Source organism: Ictidomys tridecemlineatus, chromosome 12, assembly GCF_052094955.1.
Source record: "Ictidomys tridecemlineatus isolate mIctTri1 chromosome 12, mIctTri1.hap1, whole genome shotgun sequence".
Classification (NCBI taxonomy): domain Eukaryota; kingdom Metazoa; phylum Chordata; class Mammalia; order Rodentia; family Sciuridae; genus Ictidomys; species Ictidomys tridecemlineatus.
The window spans coordinates 97,152,371-97,166,919 of NC_135488.1; the positions used below are offsets into that span (position 1 = coordinate 97,152,371).

Sequence of the window (14,549 nt, forward strand, 5' to 3'; positions counted from 1 at the left end):
ATGAGGCGGGGGAGGCAGGGAGATGTAGAAGGGCAGGAATGTGGTGTGCGTATCCAGGTGAAGGTGGGGACAGGGACTTAGATGTCCCTTTTTCCTTTAAAATAAAAAAAAGCAAGAGACATCTCCATTGTTTGCTATTTCTTTCCCATTTTGCTATCAGCCCAAAGTTAAGATGCTAGGGACGGTTCCTCTGCTGGTCTTGGCACGGTGGCGTTGTGTCCAGAGGAGAGCTCTCTCTGCCTTGGCCTTTCTTTGCTGTTCATTTTATATGAAAGACATGTGTGTTTGTAGAAGGAAGCCCAAAGGTTTGGGGACCATCTCCACACCAGAGGGGCAGGGAACTGTGACCTCACCAGCTCCATCTGGGCTGGTCACCAGTCCAGGGGAGAGGAGCACCAGGCCATGGGATAATGTTTGTGAGCGCTGGCTTTTTTTTTTTTTTAAGTCTCCGTGAGTAATTCCCTCCCAAGACACTGCCAAGAGCCCAAGTAAGAACCCAGCCCCACAGAATGATGCTCTGTGGACAAACAGGTACCAAAGGATAAATGTGCTGTATTAACATGAATCCTAATGACAAACGCACTGCAGTAGTAAGCACATCATAGATACATAGAACATTCTCTCATATAGTCTGAACATAGATATAAAATAAGTTATACTTGTTTCATTTTCCATCACAGTAGGAGCATAGGCAACAAAGTGACTGGATCAGTGGCCATGGAGCAAGCCGGGGGAGAGACCACAAAGGAGGGTATAGGGCACTGAGTATGGAGGGGACTTGCCAAGGACACTGTAGAGTTTCTGGGGACCTTACAGGGCACAAGACCCCAATCCTCTTGAATCAGCCTTCTGAGAGCCAGCCCGAGGAACTGCCTGATAAGAGCTAGTGGCTGCATTTAAGCTGGGATGACTCAGGGTGTGTGTGTGTGGGGGGAGGTAAGCAAGGATCAGTACTGCCAGCACTCAGCAGGCCATCCCACTCCCCTGCTGGCGGCGTTGGGCTTCTCTGATGTTGGGAACTTGGGGCACACAGCCAGAAGGCACAGTTTGCTTCTATGAGGGGACAGATGGCCAGACTGATGGCTCACAAAAAGCTGGCTAGCCCTCCTGCCTTGCCAGCCTGCTCTGGGATGCTGCAAGGGGGCCTGCATGCCTGGGTGGCTCTCTGTGGTTTGTCACTGGGCAGCAGTGCTGGGATTTACATACGTCATAGCACAGGGACAAGTCTGTGGGTCTTCAAAGACCCTGGCTTTGAAACCTCACTCCATCATGTGCAACCTCTGCAAGTTTGGGAAGGTCACCTCATCTCTTCTGAGTCTCAGGTTTTTATCTTTTCAAAATGCACACCTACCTGAGACATTAATGAGGCCCACAGAGAATATATAAAGTGCCTAACACAGCTCCTGGCACACACGGGAGGGGCTGGATTAACTGAGGCAAGTCGGAACACCCAAATATCCTAGGCCAGGTAGAAAGAACACGAATCGGGCAGAATCATGGACTAGCATCACTCTGACTAATTTTGAGTAGACGACTATAAGATTGTTTCCTTGATTTTTTCTACCAAGTTTTTTTTTCTTCTCTCTTACTCTGGGATTCTTTGAGATGAACTGCAGGCAGAGTTCAAAGCCAGGCTTGCTGAGGAGGACAAACCTCAGGTTTGGAGAGAAGAGTGAACAGGCCAACATCTCAAATAGTCTGGAATACGGTGCCTTGGAGGATGCTTCTCCACTTACCTCTCCTCCCACAGCTGTCCCCTCCCTAGCCCCTGGGTAGCTTTCTTATTAGGAAGCCAAAGAGGGAAAAATAAAAGCATAGAAAATAAAGCAAATTGCCTATTAAATGTAAAGCCTTTTCCATCTGCTCAGAGCTCGGGCACAGAGGCACTGGGGAATCAGGGAGGGTGGGCCATCTGTGGGCCAGTGAATTGCTTCAGGTCTCTGGGGAAGGGAAAAAGGATGGGAAAGAGATGCCGAGACACAGGTTTGCACTCTGGGACCTGGAGGTGCTGCTGTCTGTCTTTCTACCAATCCTGAGAACTTGGAGATGTGCCCAAACGAGGCTCAGCCTGAAACGTAGGGATCTTGGTCCCTTCCCATCTACAGTGCAGTTGTCAAGATGTGTGTGTGTGTGTGTGTGTGTGTGTGTGTGTGTGTATGCGTGTGGTTTCTGCTCCCATCCCTTCTCTAACACTGCCCGTGTGAAGCCCCTTTCCCCCATCACTCGGCAACTTTCCTCTTGGATGGGGGCACCAGGTGGGCGGGCAGCTCATTGGGCAGCTCGTGCCCCTCCAGCTTGACCTTGATGAGGTGATTGGCCAGTGCGAACTCCTCGTCATCCAACATGCCATCCTTGTCAATGTCGGCGAGCTTCCAGATCTTGCCCAGCACGCTGTTGGGCAGCTTGGAGCGCACCATCTCCTTCTTGGCATTAGCGCCTGTGATCTTGCCGTCCACGGGGGACAGGGTGTAGAAGATCTCGTCGTACATGGGCTTGTCCCGGGCGACCACCCACTCAACATCATCAATCCCCTCCTCGGCCCCCTCCCCATAGCCATGCCCGAAGGGGCCATGCAGGGTGCCCTCGAATGCTCCGCCCTTCACCATCTGGACAGGATGCTGGGTCTCCTCCTGGCGCACCAGCACCATCAGCTTGGCAATGTCGTGCGCCAGCATATCATCCACCACCTCCAGCAGCTTGCTCTTCAGTGGCTGGAACTTGCTAAAGTCCTGGGCCTGCAGCTGGTCCTGGGAAGAGAGAGGAGGAAAGCTAGAGATAGAATGCAAGCAAAGGTGATCCTCCATTTGTCCTGCTGGAACGTTGAGAGCCCTGCTCCTTTCCAATGAAGAGAGTTTGGCCAAGAGGCTAAGCTGAGCTACATCACAAAAAATATCACCAATGTGAGAGGGGAGGAAGAGACACCGGCCACTGGGGCTGAGGATAAGGTTTTCCAGGAGGCAGTAGAGGCTGGGGAAGAAAGGGATTTTAACAAACATTGGTCTATCTATTTAGACTCCTTTTAATGTTATTCCAGAAAATAAATCATTATGTTTCTCCTTAAGTTGGTTTTGGCTATTGAGTGGCAACGACTCTCAGTGGCAACTGAGACTGAGTCATGTGGACCTGTAACATGGGTTACCCTTGAACAAGGGGGAAAGTGCTCCCGTGACCTACCCCTGCCCCCGCCTTCCCCACTGTTGCGCTCCGAGGTAGGGAATCATAGTCCACCCACATTTACTGAAGAAAAATTAAGGCAACTAAAAAACAAATCATAATAAAAGCCAAGATCAACCTCAAACCCACAGTTCTTAATCAGGGCACTCACTGGAATTGCCTGGAGAGTGTTTTAAAGATTACCCCCACCTTGGGGGATTTGGACACAGTAGGCACAGGCAGGTCCTCAGATTTCGTAAAGGTGTCCCCTTTCGCCGTCTCATGCCACCCACCCACGTCAGCAAAGAAAGATGCTCCACTTTTCATGTTTGCAATTTTGACAGGACCTGAGTCTCGAACTCTGCCTCCTCCTTGGCCTCTAGAGGGTGGCAAGGAAGTGCTGTCCTCCTGCCCTGGCCTGCCCACAGCTGTCTCAGCATGCTAGGAAAAGGCCAGAGCACAGGCACAAGCACATCGAGTTCACTGTAGAAAAATTCAGAGAACACCCATAGTCACATTTCAAGAGCAAGTGTGAGATGGACGCTTCTCGCCTCCCTTCTAGGGCTGAGCCAGGGACATGATGAGGAAGAGGGTGTGGAGGGCAGAGCAGATGATGGCCTTTCTCTTGCCTTAGAACACAACTTTCCAGGTCCCTCCCACCTCTAGTTCCTTCTGTCTCTCCCAGCCTGTTCAGCCCAAGGTGGGTCTGGTGGGCTCCCATGTAGGGGTCCCCATGTCTCCCAGTGGGGAATGGCCAGCAGACCTACAGAACAGAATATCAGGCTGGCAAACAAATGGGAAAGTGAAAATCATTTGTTACAAGGATTCTTCACGTTAAAAAAGGGTCACATGGTCTGGTTCAAGTGTCACCTTTCCAAATGTTAGCTCTCAGTTCATCACATTCTCCACAAGAGGAAAAGAAGGCTGAAGGGTCCTAGGACATGACTGAGTGAGAACCCTGGATTCCACTAAAGCAGTTCTGGATCATGAAGGCTCATGGTAGGTGGCTATATGAAGGAATGGATCCAAGGACATATGCAAAATTGGAACGGGTATTTACTTTTATTCATCTTATTTATTTTTAAAAATATTTTGTTTTAAGTTATAGATGGGCCCAATACCTTTATTTTATTTGTTTACTTTTATGTGGTGCTGGGGATGGAACCTGCTGCCTCACACATGCTAGGCAAGTGTTCTACCAATGAGCAACAATCCCGGCCCTAGTATTATTTTTATTAGATAGAAAACTAAAAATGCCTATTTGGGACTAGTGGTATTTTGAATAATCCTAGCCTTAAAATGAGACACTGGTTCTCAGCCTGAAGATCAAAACAAGAATGGCAACGTCTATTTGTGATACATCCATGGCTGCTTTATTTTTGCCTTTTTAATTCAGATAATTAAAAAAAACAGCTCTTTAATTGCAAAATAATCATAGACTCATAAGAAGTTGCAAGAATCATATAGAGGGTATTCTGGGCTCACCACACAGTGCTACCTACTGTGACATCCTGCCCAGTGACGGATAGGAGTGTAAGGGCTCTCTGCCAGGGGCCTTGCAGTGACCTCCCTGATGTTCCCCACACCTGTGTACAGGGGGCCTTTGTGGCTTCTGTTTATAGAGGAAGAGATGGAGGCTTAGAGGATCCTGTCAGTATGATGCTGTAGCTTTCTGCTTTGACTTTGGAGCAGCTCTTGGCCTTGGTACCTGTACCCTATGTGAATATTGACCTTGGGAAACACTGAGACCTCAGCTTCCTCTTTGGTTAAAGACAGACAAAAATGCCTCTCTCTGAGGTCTGCCCTGGTGAAAAATCTGAGGAATCATGAACAATAGCCCCTGGTCCAGGATAGGCGCCTGCAGTGTGTCACAAAGATGGCAGGCTCCCTGCCTCTCCATGGTGTGAGTCCTGAATTGCTCCCAAGGGAGAGCACCCAAGGGCCTGGAGAACATAAGTCAGGTGACATGTCCCATTACACAGGAGATGGTGGTGCTGTCAAGCCTGTGGTGGCACAACTGGGGAAGGTCTTAAACTTGAGGTGATGGCGCTCTACACATCCCCTAATACACCTGTCCCCTGGGGCGGGGACTGGGCTCAGTTTCAAATGTGGCACCTGCTGTGCCATAGGTGCGGCAGTGAGGACAGGCCTGGGGCCTCCTCCGTGCCTCTGGTTCTGACTTGAGTCCCCCTGGGAGCTCTGAGGGTAGCTCCTCCACACTCCGCCACCAGCTCATGTGACCCCTTGTCTTAGAGCCCCTGAGCCTAGTTACCTGCATCCTTTTCAGGTTAGGGAAATCCCCAGGTGAGATCTGGTGCTCCCGCTCGATGCGGCCATAAATCTCAGCCAGGTTGTTCACCAGCTCCTTCTTCTTGTTGTCCTTCCCAAACACTGAGGGCATCTCCTTCTTCAGAGAGCTGATGATGTAGGCGTGAACCTGACAAACAGGGCCACAGGGCATCAGGACCCTGGTCTATTCCCCTCTTGGGGTTTCTCTCACTCTGCCCCTTCCCAAGAGCCCTCCCCTCCTCCTCCTCCTGCTTCTGAAATCATTTCTCCCCCTGACCCTCTTGCAGGGCTAGGCTGGGCAAGGTGAGGATGTGGGGAAGCCAAGGTCAAGGCAGCCAGGGGGTGGGAATGCTGTGGACCAGGTGCTGGGATGGGGCCTTCACATTCTTGGTTCCACTTTGTCCTCCAATGACTTTCATTTAATAGATGTGGAAAGAGGAGGAGAGACCAAAGGCCTGGCCATGCCTGAGGATCACACAGGTGGTAGGGCCGAGCTCCAGCCTGGCCTCTGACCCAGAGCCTACAGCCACCACCACCCCATTTTCCCACCCCCAGTGTGCAGCGGTTCAGCTGAAGCTCCTGGTGCCATGGCTATGGCAGGAAGTAGCCCAGTTGTTGCAGGCAACAAGTTTCAGCTCTTGCAGCTGACCCCCCAGACTCATGGCCCTGCCCATGCTATCAGCTCCCCAGGGTCAGGCTCACCTTGGCCAGCCTGGCTCTCTTGATGAGGTCATTGAGTTTGCGCAGGGCGGCATTTCGAGGCAAACTCTGGATGTCCCTGAACAGGTCCTGCTCCTCGGCCTCAAAGAGCTTCCGATTGTCAGGGATGAGGAGGGGGTGGGACCAGAAGGAGCCGATGTAGACCCGGATCACCTCCGGGGTGTTCACGATCTTCCCCAGGGACCACATGAGGGCCCCGTACACCCGCATCAGCTGCTGCGTCTCGATCTGGTCGGCCTTGTTCAGCACCACCCGCATCTTGTCCTCGTGGTTCTTGAGGGCCTTGATGACTTCCGAGAACTCATCCGAGATGTCCAGTTTGTGGGCATCAAAGAGCAGGATGATGCGGTCCACCCGCTCGGCAAACCACTCCAGGACCACGGCAAAGTCATACCCTGCGAGCAGAGGAAGAGTCAGGTGAGGGGCGTTGGGGGCATGGCAGTGGGGAGAGGCATCAGGGACAGTAGGAAAAACATGGTCTTAGGAATCCATCTGAGTTCAGATCCTGGCTCCTCCACATGGTGACTGTTTGGCTTTGAGTAAGTTACTCGGTGGGCCTATGTCTTTTCATCTAGAAAATGGGCAGAATACCTGTTAGGGTTTGGGCCTGCAATGTCCCTTGAAAGCTCACAGGTTGAAACATCGTCCCCCGTATAGCAAGGTTCACAGGTGGGCTTTTAGGCAGTGATTGGATCCTGAGAGCTGCACCCTCCACAGTGGATTAATCCATTTGAAGGACTGATAATATGAATGAAATACTGGGTTATCTGGGGTCATACTCTTGGGGATTAAATTTTATCCCTGGCTCCTCTCTTTCTCTCTGCTCCCTGGCTGCCATGAGTTGAGCGGGTTTGCGCTGCCATGCCCTTCCGCCATATTTCTGCCTTGGAATATTTCTTTCTCCAAGTTGTTCTTGTCAGGTGTTTTGGTCATAGCAACAAAAAGCTGACTAACAGAATGTAGAACCTGATTGATAGAATGATGAGGATTAAATCTCCTCTGAGCCCAGCACTTAGCAGATATTACTGTGAACACCACTATTCCCATGAAGAACACTGATCATCTGGCTCTCCTATTCTCACTTATTGCATTTGGCAGCCAGAGGCCCTGCTGGAAAAGGAACTCTAGATACCTAATTTGAATCAAGACTCAGAAATTCTTTACAAAGTCCCCCCCAAACAAGGCAGAATGTACAAGTCACTGATGCATGGTTCAGACCACACCCATTGCTGGCCTGGAAGAAATCTGAGTTCTCATTACAACAGTGTGTGACTCAGCTCAGGCTCTGGGTTACCCAGCGCTGAGCTGCTTCATGTCTGGAACTCCAGAGGCCTTGCTTTGCTCAACTCCAGGTCATCATGGATCTGGGGAAGCAGAGGGAGAAGATGTCCCAAGTTCATACATTCGCTGTACAGACACACAGAGCTGGAAGAAGCCTTAGCTCCCCGTGCCTCATAACCCTCCTCCATGAAACAGGGATGACAGATGAAGAAGACAGGCTAAGGAGTTAAATGACGCATTCAAACGTCCACGGCTCTTGATGAGAATGGAAGTGCCGGGCTTTCCTGTGGGAGTCTGAGCAGGGCTCCAGGGCCTCCTTCTGCCACTTCCCCATGGCAGCCTCTGGCTCCAAGGCAGGGGCCTTTCCTTGGGTTCTGTGTGACTAACAGTCCTGGCTCCTGTCTGCACAGGGTTATCAGGGATTACACCATGGGGACCAAAAACTCTTAGCCACTATTGTGCAGGAAATCAAGCTATTAAGGGAAATGCCATTAGTCCTGGCCCTGCCTCACAGAGGGAGGCCAAAGACCAGGCAAGGTCATTATGCAACTGCCTTGTGATTGAGTCAGATGTAGGAAGCTCTGATGGTCTGTCTGTAACAGGGATCCTCAACTGGAGCCCAATCAGAATCCCCTGCAGGGCTTGTTAAAACCCAGGTGGCCTAATCCTATCCCACACCAGTGGTCTGGGGTGGGAATTTCTTTTTCTTTTCTTTTTTTTTTTTTTTTGGCACTGGAGATTGAACTCAGAAGCCCTTAACCACTGAGCCACATCCCCAGCCCTTTTTTGGTATTTTATTTAGAAACAGAGTCTCACTGAGTTGCTAGGGCTTTGCTAAATTGCTGAGGCTGGCTTTGAACTTGGGATCCTTCTTCCTCAGCCTCCCAAGTGGCTGGGATTACAGGCATGTGCCACTGCACTGGGCCTAGAGTGGGCATTTCTAATAAGTTCCCAGGAGGTGCGGCTGCAGCTCATCAAGGATCTCACTTTGAGAACCACTGTTGCATAACAATAATAGCTACTGCTTATACAGCATTCACTAGGCACCCAGCACTGCTCTAAGTACTTTATAATCAGTAACTCCTTAAGCTTCAAAATGACCCTATGAGGTCATTAATAACCAATAACTAATATGAGACCCAGTTTTAAAATGAATACCCAGAGACACAAGAAGGTGAAGTAACCTGTCTAAGGTCACCCAGCTAACAGGTGATGGGGCTGGGATCCAAATCCAGGTGGTGTGGCTGCAGACAGTGCCATCAGCTGCTACCCTGACCTGGCTTCTGGAGGCTGCCATTTCAGACTAAGCCACAGACTTCGATGGCAGAGGTCAGGGGATGAGGATGCATGGGGCAGGCTGGGGAGGTGGGCTGGGTTTTAGAGGCATTTTCTACTTATGACATCTTCTGAATGCCCTGAGACATACTTAGGGCATGTTAAAGCACTATCTTGGGGTTGGGGATAGACTTAGTGTGGACGGGATAGCCTGCTGCCCCGACACTTCCCATTAAGGGGTCCCAGAGGGCCCCTTAATGCTACCCTGGTGCCATAAGGGAAACTGAACCAACAAAGGAAGGTTGGTTCCTTTGGACACTCCCCTCTGTCTTCAACTCTCCAGTCTTGGGTGGATGAACTGCCTCCAGGCATACCCATCTTAGCGGACTTTCTCTACCTGGGCTCAGTTAACTCAGGCTTTCTCTCTCTCTGCTCATGTAGGGTAAATCACAAGGCCTGGGGAAGCTTCGGGAACAATGGTCCAAAAATCAGGGAACTGAGACTGGAGAAGGGAAGAGCAGGCCTATGTACCAACCCAGGAAGGCTCCTGTCCAGCGCAGGCCTGGTGCAAACTAGACTCCGCCTTCTCCTCCAAGGAGAGGTATCTCATTGCTGAGGAACAAGGCCCAGGAAAATGCCTCAGGGCCGACTGCATCTGGTAGCCAGGCAGGGCCATTATCAGTGCCTCTTCAGAGATGGCCGCGCCAGCTCTGCAAGGTTCAGTGAGTCAGTCAAGACCACGCTCTGTGGGAAGCAGCTCAGGGACAAGGACCTCAGACCTCCAAGTTCAATGCTAGCTCCAGCTGGCAGGTTCCTGCCCTGGCCTCACTTCACCTTCCCCACACTCTTCTGAAGAAGACAGTGAGAGGAACAGCATTCTCGTTTCCAGAGGGGAGGGCTGAGATTGGAGAGGAGGGGGTCAAACAGTTGGAGAGTGGTGGCTGGGCTGGACCTGGGCTCAGGGCACACAGGACCTCGAGGCAGCATTTCCACACGGGTCACCCTCTCCCCTGAACAAAGACCCAGCCAAGCCCTCGGGTTCCAGGTGGGCTGCAGCTGCTCCCTCTCTCCCTCTGCAAGAGGCACCAGCCTCTTTTTATCTCTCCTCCGTCAGAGCCTGCAGAGGGGCAGCTCACCTCCCAAGGCGGTCTCCTCACAGCCGCTGCTGGAAAGAGGGTCAGAGGGCAAAGAAAAGCAGGGCCACTGGATCCCCCTGTTCCAACCCCCACCCCCTGAAAACAGGTCCCAGCCTTGGGGCCCGGTGCCTAGAGCCAGTGAGCTCGGCCCTGCCTGCATTGCAGGTGGGAAGGGCCCTGGGTTCAGAGCCTCTGCATTCTGCCGACACCTGTTCCCCAACCCTGACATGGATTTTGGTGGTGGCAGTGGCAGGGCAGGATGCAGGGAGGGGCCCCAGGAAGAGCTTGCTGCTGTTTCCTCTGCCCGTCAGCAGATCTCACCCTCAGGGCCTCAGGGGCACACCTTGGCTCTGCTGCTCATAACCAGCCAAGGCAGCCAGCCTGGGCCCTTAAATGACAAGGAATGCAGGCTTAGAGAAGGCAGAGACCCAAGGCCACGCGGCAGCAGGGGTCAGAGCCAGGACCTCAGGCGTCCAACCTCAAGCCCAGCACTGTAGCCACCCCTTCAGGGGACTGGGGACAGCAAAGACATCAGAGAAGCTGCAGAGAGGAGAGAGGCTCCACCCCTCCAACCTGGCTCTGGTCCCGATGACACAGGCACACAGGAGGAGGTTGTGTCTCTGGGGGGAGGGGGGATCCCTGCCACCTGGCTACCCCCTGCTCTGGGACAGGGGGGGAGTAGCACCTAAACCAGCTGGGCCAGGTGCCCCTGTGGTCTCTTGGCACTCATGTGCCTGCCTGTCCTCTGCTCACTCCATGGAATTGTCCCCCACTGCCTTGGACGCTGGGCAGGACAGGGGAAGCCCCCTCCTTGGTTTCCCCTATACCCAGTGCAGAGCCTGGCACATAGCAGATGTTCCATCAGTGTTTGCTGGTCAGACCTGAAATGGGAGCTCTGTTCTGCATTTCACTTCTGGGAGACAGTGAACAAGTCATCTCTGCGCTTTGTTTTTCTGGTTTCTAAATTAGAATCCACGAGTGCTTTGGTCATAGGGTCGTCGTGAGGATAAAGTCAAAGAAGAAGATGCTGGAGAAACTATTTAGCTGTGACCAGGTAATTCATGTCGCCCTGCTCCCTTTATTAAGAACTCCTATACACCAGTTCCCAAGAGAGGGGATGTGCTCTAAATGAGTCATCAGAGGAGCACTGGTCTGGGTGAGTGACCTCCAGTTTCTGCTTGGCCATTAACTTGCTGTGCATCCTGGGCAAACAGCTTCCCCTCTCTGATCCCTGATCTCTTTGTTTGTCAAAACAGAGGAATAAGTTGGATGATCTCTGACTTCCATTCTTGGTTCAAAATTCTTTTTTGCTTCTAAGATTACAGGAGTGCAGATGGAGAGCACAGTGGGGTGGATGATGATCAGGCACAAAGATGCCTTTGTATGGGCTCTTGGGGTCCCCTCTGAAGTGTGCCCTGACTGCTCCTGAGCCTGTGGGACCTCTGAGAAGATATGTAGTTGCTCCCATGGCCTGGATTTACGTGCGTAACTAGAAATGGAGGCATCTCAAAGGCACAGACTGGACCCAGTGAGGAAAGGGGCACAGGATTAGCTCCCCCGTTGACTTTCTGTGTGGTCTTGGGTAAGCCTGAACCTTCATTTTCTTAGTTGTAAAATGAGGATAACAATGATTGGCTGAATAAGGAGTTTGTGGAGGAGCCGTGGAAAAAAGATCCAACAGTGGACATAGGCGTGGACTTTGTCTGGAGACAGCCCTACTGTCCAGGGTGAATGACATGCCCAGTGACAGGCCCCTTTCTCCTCCTTGGTCCCATGAATGGCTCTGAGTCTTATCATAGCTGCTCTTGAGCACCTGTGGCAGCCCGGGTTCATGAGTTGGGGACACAGAGGGCACAAGCTGCCCTGCTTGGAATTCCTCCTCGTGGGTCTGCTGGCTCCAGGAGATTTGGGGGGCAGGCTCCACATCGGAGACTGGGCAGCCTACAGGGACCCTGGCTCACTGGCCAGGCTCTGGAGGACTGGAAAGCTTTCTAAGTAATGCCAGGCAGGAGGAAATCAATGAGACAGACCCAACAGGCAAGGAACTCCTGGATCACCTGGTGGCTTCCTTTACAGTCTGAAACGCAGGGCGGGGCACAGACCAGGCGGCACTTCTCTACACTTTCAGCCACACAACAGACCTCACGTGACCCTCGAAACTCTGTATGCCAGGAGGTGAACAGATCATCCCTTCTTACAGGGGAGGACTGGGGCAGGCAGTTAAGGGGCTTGCTGAAACTCACGAAGCTGGCAGTGGCCAAGTCCAGCCTAGAACCCAGATCCACGTGGTGTTAGCTCACAGGCCCTGGAGCTCAGAGGACGGAGCTCCCAGCCAGATACTACTCCCCCTCAAATCTGTCAAATTCGAGATATTATAGAAAAAATGAAATAAAAAGTCAGCCATCTCCAAAATGTGGGCAGAGTTTGGCTGACATCAGGGAATAAATGCCACCCAGGATGTCTCCTGGATGTGACCACAAAGAGTGGCCTAAGTTGATGTGTCATAGGCCTCCAGACAACCACAAAGCCTTCCCCAGGCCCTTGAAGGGTGTCGGGGCTCTGCTGCTCTGCCCGGGCATGGACTTGCCAGCACACAGTCAGCGAGCCCCAGGGGGCCCTAAGTGCAGATCCAGCTCCAGTGGGCACCAGGGACTGGCCTGTATGAGGCTGTGAGGAGCCACCCAAGATGCCCCATGGTCTGAGTCAGATCTCCAGACGCAACTCCTGGATGAGAAGTTTGCTCTCACTCCTCCCGCTGCACTCTTCCTGGGCAGGTGATGATAAAAAGCCACCAGGCTGGGAATCAGGGAGACCAGGGTTCCCACTCCAGTTGTGTGACCTTGGCACACTGGTACCTGCTCTGGGTTTGCTGAGCTTATAGGGCACAAGAAGGCACCTGCTGGGAGGAGGCATGCAGCTGTGCAGCGGGGGATGTGAGCTCAAAGCTCCAGGCTGAAGGGCATTTCTAGCCCAGAAGCAGCCAAGAACTGTGGTTCCTAAGTGTGAGAACTGGCAGCCTTCTGGAGCCCTCCCCTTTCTGCTGCATCCTCGCTTCTTCCCAGTAATGTTCCCGGACAGGGCACATCCGGTCACTTCCAGGAACTGCCACCCTGCCTGCCTCTCCTGCCCACCCCAGTGCATCTTCATCCAGAGATAAGAACTGGCCTGGAACCCTCCACACTGGCCTCCCTGAATAAGACTCATGCATTTCCCCAGCCCCCGGCAAAGGGGCCACCCCCTGAGCAGGGACCACACTTTCCCTGGGGCCCCAGTGCTCCTCAGCATGGAGCCTAGATCTCGGGATCCCTTGGGAGCAGCTCACTTTCCAGAAAGTGCCTTTGTGCTGAAGTGACACTGATGTTCCTTGCTGGTGAGACCAGCCCTGTGCCAGCTTGAGGCTTGGCGAGTGCAACACGGGCTGAATTTCAGGTTCTATGCACTCCTCTTGCAGGGCCTGGTCTGCGGGACAATCCACAGGGCTCTGGCCTGCGCTGTGCTGGTCAGAGAAAGGGAAAAAGCACTAGATCCGCTCTGAGGTCAAACTCAGAGATCCAGAAGGCCCAGGCAAAGGCCCTGACAAAGCCAGATCAGTCCTGAGGACATACTGTGAGCCCAGGTGGGGAGGAAGGGTACCTGGGTGGGGAGAATGGGGATTCGGCTCTGCATATGAGCTTGTGGGTGGGTGCAGGGAGGCAGGGGGAGGGCTGCGTGTGTAGGTTTGCACCGGAACTCTGGGTTCTGTGGCCGATAGTGAGGAAGGATGGGAGGGGCTCTGCACACTGGAAACTTTCCCCCTCTGGACTGCCCCTGATAACTGAGGGTGTCCGAGACCTGCCCTTGACTCCAGCCTCAGGGTGCTGAGGCTGCCCCAGGCTGGCAACGTGGTGCTGCGGCCACTGCCAGCTCTTGTTTCCACCACAGTCTGCTTTTGCCAGCAGCTGCCTTTGCAGCCTGGGCTCAGGAGGGCAGAGAGCACACTGGCCTGCAGAGCCAGGCCTGGGGCCATTGCTTCTCCCAGCGGTGAGCTGCCTGGTGCTTAATCAGCATGGGAGGGGAGGTGACAAGGAAGCGCAGACAAGAACATCAATACCCAGTTTATGAAGGAGAGCCTCTGGGGTCCAGAGACAAAGGCAGGAGAGAAGGTGGAAGAACAGGAGAAAACCAGAATGGAATAGGGACTGAAGAAGGTGCTGCCTCCAGCTGCACAGTCTGTGCACTGTACAAGGGCAAAGGAGATGGTTCACACAGGGTTGTAGAATGGGGGTCCTGGATGGCAGGCAAGGAGGGAAAGAGGGAGCTCGCCATGATGCAGAGGTCTGAGGTCTGTGTTTCCGTTATGGTCTGCGGACCTCACAAGAAGGCCAGGTAATACATGTTATTTCCCCCACTCCTCATGAGGACCCTGAGGCTCAGGGAGACAATGGAACCGATTGAGACCCACAGCGTTCTGAAGCACAGAATTCTGAGCCCCTCGTTCAGTGTCCTTGGGGTCCACTCTGGCCCCACCTGGGCTGTCAGGCTGCAGGAGCCTGCAGCAGCCACACCTGGACTTGAGAGGTGCTGGTTCTCACAGTCTTTGGTGAGTGGACATGGGCTGCCTGGGAAACAGCAGAGCCCCTCTAGGCCTACACTCAGATGAGCCACTTGGGGGCAGGGATGGGGTAGGAGGGAGGGACAGAGAACCACCCCAGCTGC

General features: G+C 52.9%; 1 protein-coding gene across 1 annotated transcript in view; it reads right to left on the reverse strand.

Moving 5' to 3' along the window:
* Window positions 1-532: 532 nt before the first annotated feature.
* Ehd3 (EH domain containing 3) overlaps window positions 533-14,549 on the reverse strand; it is a 31,196-nt gene continuing 17,179 nt past the window's right edge. The window contains exons 4-6 of the mRNA XM_005322477.5: window positions 6,145-6,557; window positions 5,426-5,590; window positions 533-2,747 (exon numbers count right to left, since the gene is read on the reverse strand). Coding sequence (XP_005322534.2) covers window positions 2,220-2,747; window positions 5,426-5,590; window positions 6,145-6,557 — 1,106 coding nt within the window. The 3' untranslated portion in view covers window positions 533-2,219. The remainder of the gene's footprint in view (window positions 2,748-5,425; window positions 5,591-6,144; window positions 6,558-14,549) is intronic.